The sequence below is a fragment of the Vicugna pacos genome, chromosome 17 (assembly GCF_048564905.1).
Source record: "Vicugna pacos chromosome 17, VicPac4, whole genome shotgun sequence".
NCBI lineage: Eukaryota > Metazoa > Chordata > Mammalia > Artiodactyla > Camelidae > Vicugna > Vicugna pacos.
In genome coordinates this window covers 7,102,579-7,115,042 of record NC_133003.1, presented here as the reverse complement: position 1 = coordinate 7,115,042, position 12,464 = coordinate 7,102,579, and the positions used below count along the sequence as shown (strand labels likewise).

Here is a 12,464-nt window from a genome sequence, read left to right as displayed (position 1 = left end):
GCCTTTTCATTCACCTTTTGGAAGCCTGATCATTTTTATTGGAAGTTATTTCAAAGCAGAGTATCAGGACACTGTTGTATGCTGTTTAGTGCGTTGTTTTCTTTCTGATAAGGAAAGCATGAAATGAAAATAATTTAAGAGCCTCGAATAAAATTGGATTTGAAGAGTAATTATAATGTTTACAAAGGGTTGGCAAATACATTTAAATATCAAAAAGGTTATTAAAGTTAGACATGTCTAGGTAGATGGCTGTATTTGCTGTCTTCAGCATGCCTGGTGTAAATCTGATCCTGCGTTTGAATAACCTCCGTGGTGAAATGTGGTTACCAAAACCCCCCTTCCACCACGTAACCCCGAGTCCCTGGCCCCTCCCCTCCCTTCCTGCTTCTCCTCCTTCCTCTCCTTGCCTTCCTCTCAACTTTGATGGACAGAGCAGGGAGGGATAGGAAACATTGACCTATTTGAAAATACAGTGCCACCTTGATGCCAGATCAGTCTTGTATTATCTCCTTTGCTCTTAAACTAGTTAATTTTTTGTCTTCTCTCTTTCCCTGCACCTTTGACTTTTAAGAAGCATGGTTTTTATAGCTAGTGCCAGGCAGTTAGAGCAGTGTTTCCTTCTGATTAGCTGAGTGATTACATGGATGTTCTGTGAGCCCCGCAGGCACTGTGTTAGGAGTGCCACGTGGTTCATGTGATAGCATTAGTCATTGATATCAGATCCCCACTTGGGTACGAAGGAACGGAGGCTTGTAAGGTCAAGCAGCTGCTAAATGACAGAGCCTCGGTTGAATCCAAAGTCCAGCCTCCTGTCTTTTCTCAAACAGCTCGTAATTCAATTGAGGGTATTCCTCTTTGTTTCTTCTTTTCATTTTTCAAATGCACATTTAGAGATTTCTTTGCTTATATGTACGTTTCTAGCTCTTTTGTGCAGGTGAGATGGTTCTGGATGTGAACTGGACTCTTGAGTGCCTCGACTCTCCTAGTCCTGTCCTGAAAAACTAGGCTTTACTTACCGCTTTAAGAATGAACCTTAGGATGAGCGTGTATAGACAGGGCTAGACTTAACTGAGTATAACTCATGGTGGGAACCAGTGCGCGTTGTGTGTGTGTGCGGACGGGGGTGTGGCAGCGGCTTCTCTGGTCCTAAGTGGGAAAGATTTAGTGGACACCGACCTTGTTAAACGTGGTGGTGTCTTCTCCGATTTTTTTTTTTAAAAAAGTACTCCCCCAAGGGATGTATTTAACCAGCTTCGTTAAGTAAACATTTTATCGGTGTTTCTGTTAGTTTTGTTTTGTTTATAGAAGCCAAACTTTATTCCATTCCATTGTTTCCTGCTGTGTTTTCACTTTTTAGCCTCCATGCTCTGCAAAGTGGGACGTAAGTTAGAAGCTACCACACTGTGTGATGGATTTAATAAAGTATAAACATTTTAATGCAGAATTGTTAAAACTTTATCCAATTCTCATTTCTCAGATGTGTCTGTGTGGAGCCTCCTAACCCTGGCAATGAAACTCTGAAGGTGTGGGAGGAGAGGAACGTCACGGCACGCGACATTCCCTGGGGGAACCTCACCGTCTCTGTGAGTACAGAGGGAGGGGAGGGGCAGACAGTCGTCTACTTCTCTGGCTTTTCCTGAGCAAACCTACATTTTCTTTCTGATGGACGGATGTAGTATGTTTTCAGAATATGGTGTTGTGTGGACCACACAGGAGTTACACATGTTTGTTTACCATGTACTAAAATGTATAGGCTGAAAAGAGTGAAGCTGGTGAAGAGATCAAGATGGACTGTATTTGACTTCCAAGATGTAATTATTAAAGAGATGTGAATATGCTTCTGGTTTTGTTTTTTTTTGTTGGTTTTTTTTTTTTTTTGGTGGGGGAGGTAATTAAGTTTATTTGTTTGTTTTTTTTTAGAGGAGGTACCGGAATTGAACCCAGGACCTCATACATGCTAAGCATGCGCACTACTGCTTGAGCTATATACCCTCCCCTTCCCTGCTTCGGCTTTCTAATTCCGCTTAGATTGACAGGTTCTTAGGCCTGTGGTTGCAGGTACTGGAGTTGACAGTTGCCTCTTGTCCTGCCCTCTGTTTCCCGGCCTGTCTGCTCCGTGACCTGCTCACTTGGAAGATCGTGAATGCTCAGATTGAACCTGTTTACCTCCTAGAGACTAGTCTGAGTTAAGCCCTGAAGGAAAGAAAGGAAAAAGGAAAAACAGACAGTGAGCACCTGCTGTGTGCCGAGCACTGTTACATAGATGTTTTTGTTTCCTGTTGGGAAGTGTCGTCCTGGCCCTAGATACCTGTTTTGGACACTTCCCAGGTTGAGATTTAGAAGTAAAGATGCCCAGTGATGCTGGCAGTATCAGTTAAAACCAAGTCCGCCGAGCTTCTCTGGTGCTTTTTCTATCGTCTCAGTAATCGTAGGTCATTCTTTTCTCTCCCAGGGTGACAGTTAGCTCCTAAATATAAAATTGGAGGGGTAGCATCTGAAATTTTAATGATAATTTACACCTGCGCTATCCAGGAAACGTCGTTGCCGGCCATGTGTGTCTATTTAGCTGTAATTAAAGTTAATTAAAAGTTCAGTTTCTCGGTTGCACTAGCCACGCCCCCAGTGTTCAGCCCCCTCTGGTGACAAAGCTGGGCTGCTGCACCGGGCAGCGCAGGTGCAGGACGTTTCATCGCCACAGACGGCCCTGGGGCAGTGCGGGTTTAAGGCACTGTGTGTCGGTGATCTCAGCTTCCAGTAACGCTTCACTGTTTTATATTGAAAAACTCATTTTTTGTCATGGAAGAGGTGGAGTTCATAGGGATGCTCAAGTGAAAGTGATTTGTTAAAAAAGAAAGCTCATCTCATGAGGTAATAGTATATTATACAGATCTGTTCAGTATGTTTTCTTGATACCCATCAGGGTCATGTTAAGGTTTTGTGTAGCTGTAGTTTATATTTCCACAATCCTTGTTGTAAAGTTTAGGATTTCTAGTCTCAGCACAGAAATTGAGAGTAATGGAAACTGACTCTTTTTCTTCTACTCGACCTCAGTTGTTCTGCTTTTAAAATGAATCTCATTAGAATATATAAAAAAGGACTTTAGTTGCACGTGCCTTTGTTAATCTCTGGTTTCCTTTCAGTTATTTGTCCCCCCAAAGGAAAATCAAGGCAATATATTTCTATAATTGCATTATATTACGCTGTATTACTGATTTTATTATTGATTTTGTTAGTGGAAATACTATTTCAGTGGTCACGTTACTGCTCACAGTCCCCATGCTTTAATCTCTTCAAAAAGTCAGAAAAAAAAGTCAGAAAAGCCAAATGCAGTTTCTTATTACTGATTTGAATGTAGTGTGATAACCATCTCTCGTTCAGGATTGTGAGAAAGGCAGAGTCTGTCCTTTTCCGTCTGTTGCTTTTGTTTTAAGCAGCTCATTCAGAAGTAAAGGAAAGACAGTGAAATTGTTGACCAAGAATGCGAACCAAATATTGGGGACTTAATCCTGAATAATTCTCTGAAGGAAATAAGGAGTTGAAGGAAAGACGTACACGATGTAGTAACTTGAAAAATACTGTGTCTCAGTTCAGTGTTTAAGATGCACATATTTCTCAAACCGTGACCTCTCTGAACTCAGGATGGGTCTTAAAATTGATGGTGTGTTAACGTTGACCGGGGAGTTTTTCTTCTAAGTGAAACATAAAACAGTGGTGTGTCTCATGACCACTAGCATCTTAAGAGTCAATGAAGTCCCTTGTAAGTTACCGACTGTCTGAGAATCCCCTTCAGCCCCCGTTTTTCTGTTTTTTCCCCCTTTTTTCAGGAGTGTAAAACCTTTCACGGTACATTCGTAGGGTCAGCTTGCAGTCTCCACGGACCTTATATTCCAGACGTGCTGTTCTGGTGTGTCATCTTATTTTTCACAACATTTTTTCTGTCTTCATTCCTCAAGCAATTTAAGACCAAGCGCTATTTTCCTACCAAGGTAACCGGGGTTACCGGGGGTAATTTTGAAGTTCTGGTCATAGTCATGTTTTTCATTTTCATCTCCTTGCTTTATTTCAAAACAAGAAGATACTGTTTGAGGTTAGTGCTTTGTGTCAAGTAGCTATAAAGAAATTATTCATAGTGCAAAATGGGTGTTACATGTCTGTGCTAATAGTAGGAAGACGGCAGTATCACGAGAGATGGGAGGGTAGTTGTGAAATGTATTTTCTTACCTTTTGCAAAGAACACTAATTATAAGTGTGTTTCACTGATAACATTATTACTAATGAAAACCCTCATTCATGCTTTCTAGTGGCCTGTGTTAATTTGTGAAAGGTATTAGTCATTTCGAAAGGACACAATGTCTCTGTGTTTATGCTAACACAATCCCTTTAACGTAGGTGCGATCGACAATCAGTGACTTTGCTGTGTTTCTCACCATAGTCATCATGGTTGCAATTGACTACCTTGTAGGAGTTCCATCTCCTAAACTTCATGTTCCAGAGAAATTCGAGGTAAGGACGGAGACACTCAGCTGTTTATTACTTGGGGATATCAAACTACTTTAAAGTAAGACTGCCTCGTAAGTAGTTCTTTCTAAAATACACGTAGTCTGTCTGAGGAGCTGATGTTTTGAAAAGAAAAATTGTATGTATGTCTCACGTGTAAAAAATTTCTGGAAGGTTGGTGTATCTGGCAGTAATTGGAAAGCTTTGTGTAACATTTTCCAGCAGAAACAAGAGAAAATCAAATTATTTCCAAAAGAAAAATGATACTTAATTTGCGCATCCATGAACATTTTGATTTCATTAGACTATAGTTCTTTTGTATACAATATACCATGTGCATAATATACCATCTGATAATTCTTTTCCCTTCTAAGTTGGAGATGGTAGCTCTTAAATAGTTACTGGAAATTTTTAATAGTCAGGTATTGTGTCTCTGCTTATATTTACATTTAACAGATCTTATGACTTCTTTTGGAACCAGAAGATTTAAAGGGGATTCAAAATAAGGAATATAATAGAGATAAATTTAGTCTTTTCTCTCTCATTGGCATTAAAAAATAACATTATTTTAAAAACCAGTAGCCTCCAAAGTAGAGTACATGGGTGGAAAATGAGCCACTGAAAATTATTTAGATCTATTTATATTTTTATTTAAAAATAAGAAAAATTAAGCTTTACAATATTTACTATATGGCTTTTACTATCTGGGTGATCATTAGTAACATAACACATAAATAAGTATGGAGCCATTGGGTATATATTTTTTTTGCTGCTAAGAGAATATAATAAAAAAAAATTGGAGACCTTGTTTAAAAGCATAGATATTGAGCCACTAAAGATTTTAGGCCATTAGATGTGACTGTATCAAAGTCATTCTATTTTTACCAAGTCTTACAAATAGATGAATTATATTGATGTGATTTCCTGTAACCCTGGTCCCATTTCTTTATTCTAGTTTCTAAATGTATTCTTGTTCATTTATTTATCTAGCTTTCAAGTGGCAAACTGATTTCAAGGGTCAGAAAGTACACTTGGGGAAAGGAATTAAGGAGAAGTTAAGAATACACGCATTGCATAGATAAAACCCTTTTATTCATGTGCAGTATTACCTATGAAGCCGTTTAATGTATGTGAGTGTGGGAATAGTGTAATTACCTGACTCTGAAAACAGTAAACTCCCCTTTTGTATTGGCACATGATTTCATGAAGAAAAAAGACTTAATATGACATGCATGACTGCATGTCAGCATATCCAGGATCCTCCAAGGATGCTAAACTCTCTTGTGATCTTTTAAGCTGTTTTATTATAAAACAGATTTTATGTTACAGCATTGAACTGTATTAGTATCTGATAAAGTGCCGGGGTTTTGGCAAGTCAGTGGTTTGGAAAAGTAGCATACTGGGGCCCGCTTCTGAGTTCACTGACCCGCCAAGATCTCTAGTCTGTGGGCTCCGTAAAGCAGTTTAGTTTAGGAGTTGATCTGGCAGGTCAATTGATTTCACTTTGTATGAAATAGGTAGAATCACGTTGGAATGACACACTGTTTCGCTTCTCTGTTCTGCCTGACACACCTCCCCAGATACAATGCCTTTAAACAACAACCCTTTTTTTGCTCATTATTCTGACAGTTGGGACGAGGCTTAGCTGGGCAGGGGTCTGGTCTCTTGGTTTGGGATCTCTGATGTGGCTGCAGTCTTTGTTGCCTCGACGGGTCAGTGGGGGCCCATTCACGCATCTGGGATGTCAGTCCAGGGGCCGGAAGAGCCGGGCCAGTTGCCTGCCATCCTTGTCTCAGCACGATGTGTCTCTTCCTCAGGAAAAGCTCATCCAGGCTCCCACAGAAACGTTTCCAGGGGATTAAGGAGCAGCAGCAAGGTCCCTTGAGGTCGGGACTCAGAAATCACACAGTAACAAGTACTCTCTTAATGTTCCAGCTACCTGGTTTTTGTTGTAAAACTCCTATGTATCCTATTTCCTCCCCTACCTCTTCGGGGCAGTCCCTCAGAGCGATCTGAGAGGCTGTCATCCTGGGCTGAGGCCTCAGGGGTGTCCACCGAACAAAATGTAACTCTCAAAAAAAAAAAATCAGTGTCACTTAGGCCTTGTTCTCTGGTTAAACTGTAAGGTTATCCAGGTTCGCGGGAGGGAAGTAGACTCCACCTCCAGACGGGAGGATGGCTAAGACGCGTGGACGAGGGACGAAAGAATTCCCTTGACTGCTTTGCAGATGGTTCACAATGTATCCCAAGGCTTAATCCAGCTCTCCCCAATCCCTTGGCGTTTCTTGGAGCAGACTCCTTCTGTGCTGCGGACATTCTGTGCAGCAGGAAGAGGAGCCTTTCCCTTTCTTTCTTTTAACCTTTTGATTTTTTTTTTTTTAACAGCCTACTGATCCCAATAGGGGCTGGATCATAAGCCCGTTGGGAGAGAACCCTTGGTGGACCTTGTTAATAGCTGCTATTCCCGCCCTGCTTTGTACCATTCTCATCTTTATGGATCAGCAAATCACAGCTGTAATCATCAACAGAAAGGAGCACAAATTGAAGGTAACTTAACATTTGTGTCTCAAGTATTGTGGATTTCTTCAAGTTGGAGGTGTTTTCATAATTACAACGTTAACAGATGTGCGGTGAAACTTAATTTCTTCTCTTTATACGTGGTATAGACTTTGAACCTAAAAGAACGTGTGGACTGACGAACGTTCGTGTCGATTTCCGCTTTCAGAAAGGAGCCGGCTACCACCTTGATTTGCTCATGGTTGGCGTGATGCTGGGCGTGTGCTCTGTCATGGGGCTTCCGTGGTTTGTGGCTGCAACGGTCTTGTCGATAAGTCACGTCAACAGCTTAAAAGTTGAATCTGAATGTTCTGCTCCAGGGGAACAACCCAAGTTTTTGGGGATTCGCGAGCAGCGGGTTACAGGGCTGATGATTTTTATTCTAATGGGCCTGTCTGTGTTCATGACTTCAGTACTTAAGGTAAAACGTCTTTATTGCAACGTTTTTAAATCTTTTTTTGGTCATAAGATTTATGCTTGGCTGTATGAAAATGAAACTTTTAAAACTCTTAAATTTGTTTCGTTTCCTAGAATTTACTTGGAAAATAGTATTTTGAAATGGTGGTTAGTATAGCAGGGATTTTGGTGTTAGAGTGTCTCCTTTTTAAAAATAATGGAAGGGATAGCATTAAAGACTGTAGAGTTTGGAAGGAGTTAATCCATGGCTTAGTTATCATCTAAAAGAGGAATATACCCGGAGGGTTTTATCAGCATATTAGAGGAAGCAGTATTGAAATATGGATGAAACAGTTATTTGACCAAAATGTAAAAAATAATATTGCTGTTCATTGTATCATTCATTCTTCCTGACAAACTAAATGAAACGTAAGTACTGGCACTCATTAGAAAAACAAAACCAGCTAATGTTATAAATGAAGCATGTAAGAAATTATACGTTATGTTAAACATCTTTTGGTCACAACTGATTTTTACTATACAGATCCTACTGAATCTTGTGATTAAAAAAAAGCCCAAACGGTAACCATAGCAAACGCAGCTAAGTATCTAATCTGAAATTTTCTATGCATCTTGAAAGAGCTCAACTCTTTTTTTTCTTGGTCTATTAGTTGTTTTTGTTGTAAAGAAAATTATTAAGTAAAAAGTTGTAAACTATTTATAAATTAGAGTACAAACGTGGAGTATGTATGTTTCTGTTATATATTAATTTAAAAAATTGTACTTAGTACTCAAATTCTTTGGTCTCTTTTCGTGGAACTGATTAATTGACCAAATACTCATTGAGTGCTTTATTAACTACTGGGGAAACAATAATAAATAGAACACATTAGTGTCTGCTTTGAAGAGCTTGACAATCTGATTGGTGAAGCGAACAGGCAAATGGATGGGCAGTTACTGCGCAGTGGGGAGCATGCTGCCAGAAGTGCCTGGGACCAGGGGGGAAATGTTTCGTGCAGTCTTAAGGGGATGCTGTCCCTTACTGACGAGGGTTGTCCTTTAAAATTTTTAAGTGGTCTTTGCGTTTTTAAAGTATTAATTGCATACGGGTAGAAAAATTCAAGTAGCCTATCAAGCAAGCTCTAAAATGCAAAGTTAGTCTTTTTTTCTCTCATTTTTCAAAAACAACTCTCCAGAGGTTAACTTTTTTTTTTTTTTTTACTTCTTTGTTTTTGAGGTTATTTCGGTACTTAACACCATTACAGTTCTGCATACTTTTATAATTTTCTTTTTCACTTTAGTATCTTTAGACTGAGTCTCTTTACCTGAGACAGCGATTCTTCAGGTCTAGTCCAAGCACTTGGGGTGGGGGGGGTGTCCCTGTCGCTCTGTGCAGGGTCTGCTGGATCTTTCCTTTTCCGGTTATATAACCGTGTGAGGCTGACTCGTCTCCCTGTGCTTTGGCAAAACAGCGCATTGCAGCAGATTGAAGGCAGATGCAGATGTGAGAATTCAGTTGTCTTCTGTTAAGCCCCCCACGAAAGGGATTTACAGAAATACAGAGCTGCGCTCATTTCACTTAATTTCATGTTCTTTGGAGATGATAGTTCTCCAATAAAAATAGGTTCTTTATATTAACTTGTAATGGGTTTTTTATTTGAAATAAATTTAAAAATAACTTTAAAATTCTTCTTTAAATTTCAAATATGGTGTATAGCTCTTTCCCACATACCTGTCTACCTAGCTCTCTATATATCAATATGTATCTATGTCTGTATCTATATATAGAATCCACATAAGTATTTGGGGGACAAGTCCTCCGTACATTTTTGAACTATAAAGGGGTCCTGAGACTGAAAAACTTGAGAGCCTCTGACCTAAGGTTATGTCTTTCATGAGGATTTAGCCCAACATCCCAGTCTCCCTTTCATCACTTGCCTTTTACTGGCTGTGTTTTCAGTTTTATTATTATCGTAAAGGTTACCAGCACCTACATGTGGTGCTTTTTCTGTAAGTTAAATTATAAACATGTAAACCCTCTGGGAACGCAGAATCAGTATTACGATGCTGCAGATACTCGCTGAGGACTCAGCGCGCTGAGATCAGCTGGCGTGGAGGCAGAAATACACCTTCGTTCCCTAGGCTCCCGCTGTGCGAAGAACCGAGCCTCAAGATCCGATAAGTTTCCTTAATACCTACTTAAGAAAAGCGCATATACTCTTTCTCGTATTTCTTTTTTGTACTGCTAAAGGAATTCCTTGAGTAACTTTCTCGTGCGTGGCACCGTAATTAGTAAACTTTCAGAGTTCTTAACGTGTTTCAACATCACCCTCACGTTTGATGGATGGTCGGACACCCATTTCAATGTTCAGATTTGTTTTCCTTTGAGTCTCAAAGTCACTGTTTCCTAGAGAATCAGCGGTCTTGTAATAAGAGGTCTGCTGTCTGTTTGGCTTTTGTATCTTCAGAGGCATTTGTTTTTCCTTTCTGGAAGCCACCAAAATGTGCTTTCTACTCCTGCTGTTTTGAAATTTCACAAGGCTATTTAGGTAGTCAGGGACTTTGAATTTACACTGCTTGTCTCCCTGCGGGTCATGTGTGCCTTCACCTGCGGGCATGTTCTTCAGTCATTTATTTCGTCTTCTCTATTTTCTCTTAGATATTTGTTCAGCTTCAGTCAGACGGACGTTAGTCCTGCTGGATGTGTTGCGTTTCTCTCCTTTACTCTTTCTCGCTGTTAGTCTCCCGTTTTCCTTATCGTTACATTGATCTCGTTAAGTCTTACCAAAATCATTTTTACAAAATTCTTTTCAATTATTTGGGTTATTATATCTTTAATTTCAGGGAGGGTTTTTTTTTCATTCTGATTTTTCATTTTTCTAGTATTCTGAAGTTGCTTTATGGCTAAAATATTTTCCTGAGATTCCCTGAAGGATATTGATTAGATTTTTGACATGTTTTCTTCCCTTCCTAGGCCCTCAGTAAGGACATACTAGGTTGTTTAGCAGAGAGTGAGTGATTCTCCTGTGTGGCTGTTATGTCTTTTTCCTTCGAGCTCCCTCCCCTGGGGGGAGCTGATGGTGGCGTGTGAGTCAGCGAGTGGGCCCTGTAACGAGCTTTCCTGTGGCATGCCTGGGTGTGGGAGGCAGTTTGGGGTCCCCTAACTGCCAGAGTAATAAGGACTTCCCTTCGGGGGCAGAGTTTAATTATCACACGTATTCAGTAAGTGGTGCCGTGTAGCGCTCACTGCGGGGATCGTGACACTAATAACAGCGGACACTTTCTGAGTGGTCGATACGTACCGTGTGCTTTTCTGAGTCTTCTGTGCATTTGACATTTTTTACTCTTCGAGGCAATCTGATACTGAAACTGAAGCACAGAGAGGTTAAAGCTCAGTAGGAGGGTAACTGGGTTTTTAAACCAGACAGTCTGATTGTAGCGCCACTTAACCACTGAACAAACGCCCTTCTGAGGAAGGAACAATGTAGAAGATGAATGATTTTCAAGGAGGTTGTTGTTCACTATTATGTTTCTTATTTATAGAAAAGTTTGGTCTCTTCATCGAGAGATCTTGTACCTCTGTCTCCGTAGGCACTCTCTGACTAAGTTTTTATGTATTTTTTACTATGAAGTTGTTTTAGTAGCATGGATTCTAACTGCAGTCATTTTACCTACAGTTTATTCCAATGCCTGTTCTGTACGGCGTTTTCCTTTATATGGGCGTTTCCTCATTAAAAGGAATCCAGGCAAGTCTTAAATATTTAATGATTTTGCAGGAAAACTTAAATATTTTATATTTGCAAAGGTTGTTTTTGTATTGATTTATTCTGTACTTACGTATTTTGGGGGCAGGCGAACTATGACTTCAGATCCACATTTTTAAAGTAATTATTGCTTACTGCACCCCCCCACCCCGAGAATGAGATCATGACCTGGTATGTCCTTTTCTATTTTTAATTGAAGCTACTGAAAGGTAAACTATTAATAAAGACTAGTATAGTGAGAGGGAGGATCAAAAGGTTTGGAACGGACACAAATGCCGTTTGTGACACGTTAGAACAGCAATTTCAGTTGCTTAAAAAGAAAACGTACATAAACTCGTTTTCTGTAACAATGGTACTTATCGGCCGTTTGTCTGGTGCAGCACAGTTTATAAAGTCTAGTGCGGAAATGATTTTCTGTGATCCTCCAAACAACCTTGGGAAACAGGAAAGGAGGAAATACTGATTTTGTTCATCATGAAACAAACAAAAACTTACTAAAAGTTTTTAACCACGTAAGCAATGGAGCCAGACTAGTATCCAGTGTTTTCACTAATCTGGTTTGTATTACTTATAGTATTTCTTGGGAAATAGCCTGATAGAACTTATGAAGACTTGTCTGAATCCAGCCTTAAGGGCGGCTCCTCGGGCAGGGCTAGGGCCCCATGCCCTCCTCCAGGCTGAAGTGTGTTGTCTCCAGTTGCCAGCTAGTGGCGGCGAGGCCTCTCAGAGGCAACTTCTTTATTTTTTAAATGACACAGTTCAGGGTCTACTCTCCACTGGTCAAGAAATGATCTCATTAACTCACTTGATTATTTTACAACAATTCTGTGAGGTATTGAGGGCCGATCTTACTCCACAGATAAATGACGAAATTAAAGTTCAAAAAGACTAAGAAATGGACTCACAGTTTTCCTTTTCAACGGGTGAAAAATTGTTCATTGTTACCTCAGGTTATTGTCATAAAATTGTAATGTTAGATTTAGAAAGAACCTTAGGAGAGTGTTACTCTTTTATTTTACATAGCAGAAAACAAGTTCAAAGGGATTAAATGATTTGTGCGTTTGGTTATAGCAGAGAAATTTATCTAAATATTTTAATCCCCCAGATCAAAGCACTTTGACTTTTTTCTGATGAATGAATTAGCCATTCAAATGGTTGTCTTGATTTTTTTTTTTTTCCTCCTTGGATCAAGATGTTGTATGCTGAAACATTATCCTGTGCTGTCATAACATAGTTACAGGTTAAATCACA

The 12,464-nt window shown here is 39.8% G+C and overlaps 1 protein-coding gene across 3 annotated transcripts in view; it reads left to right on the top strand.

Annotated features, from left to right (window-relative positions):
- SLC4A7 (solute carrier family 4 member 7) overlaps positions 1 to 12,464 on the top strand; it is a 110,906-nt gene that overhangs the window by 83,005 nt on the left and 15,437 nt on the right. For all 3 annotated transcript variants that reach the window (XM_072940892.1, XM_072940894.1, XM_072940893.1), the window contains 6 exons: positions 1,478 to 1,583; positions 3,825 to 3,986; positions 4,390 to 4,503; positions 6,883 to 7,044; positions 7,223 to 7,474; positions 11,127 to 11,195. In XM_072940892.1, the coding sequence (XP_072796993.1) occupies positions 1,478 to 1,583; positions 3,825 to 3,986; positions 4,390 to 4,503; positions 6,883 to 7,044; positions 7,223 to 7,474; positions 11,127 to 11,195 (865 nt within the window). The remainder of the gene's footprint in view (positions 1 to 1,477; positions 1,584 to 3,824; positions 3,987 to 4,389; positions 4,504 to 6,882; positions 7,045 to 7,222; positions 7,475 to 11,126; positions 11,196 to 12,464) is intronic.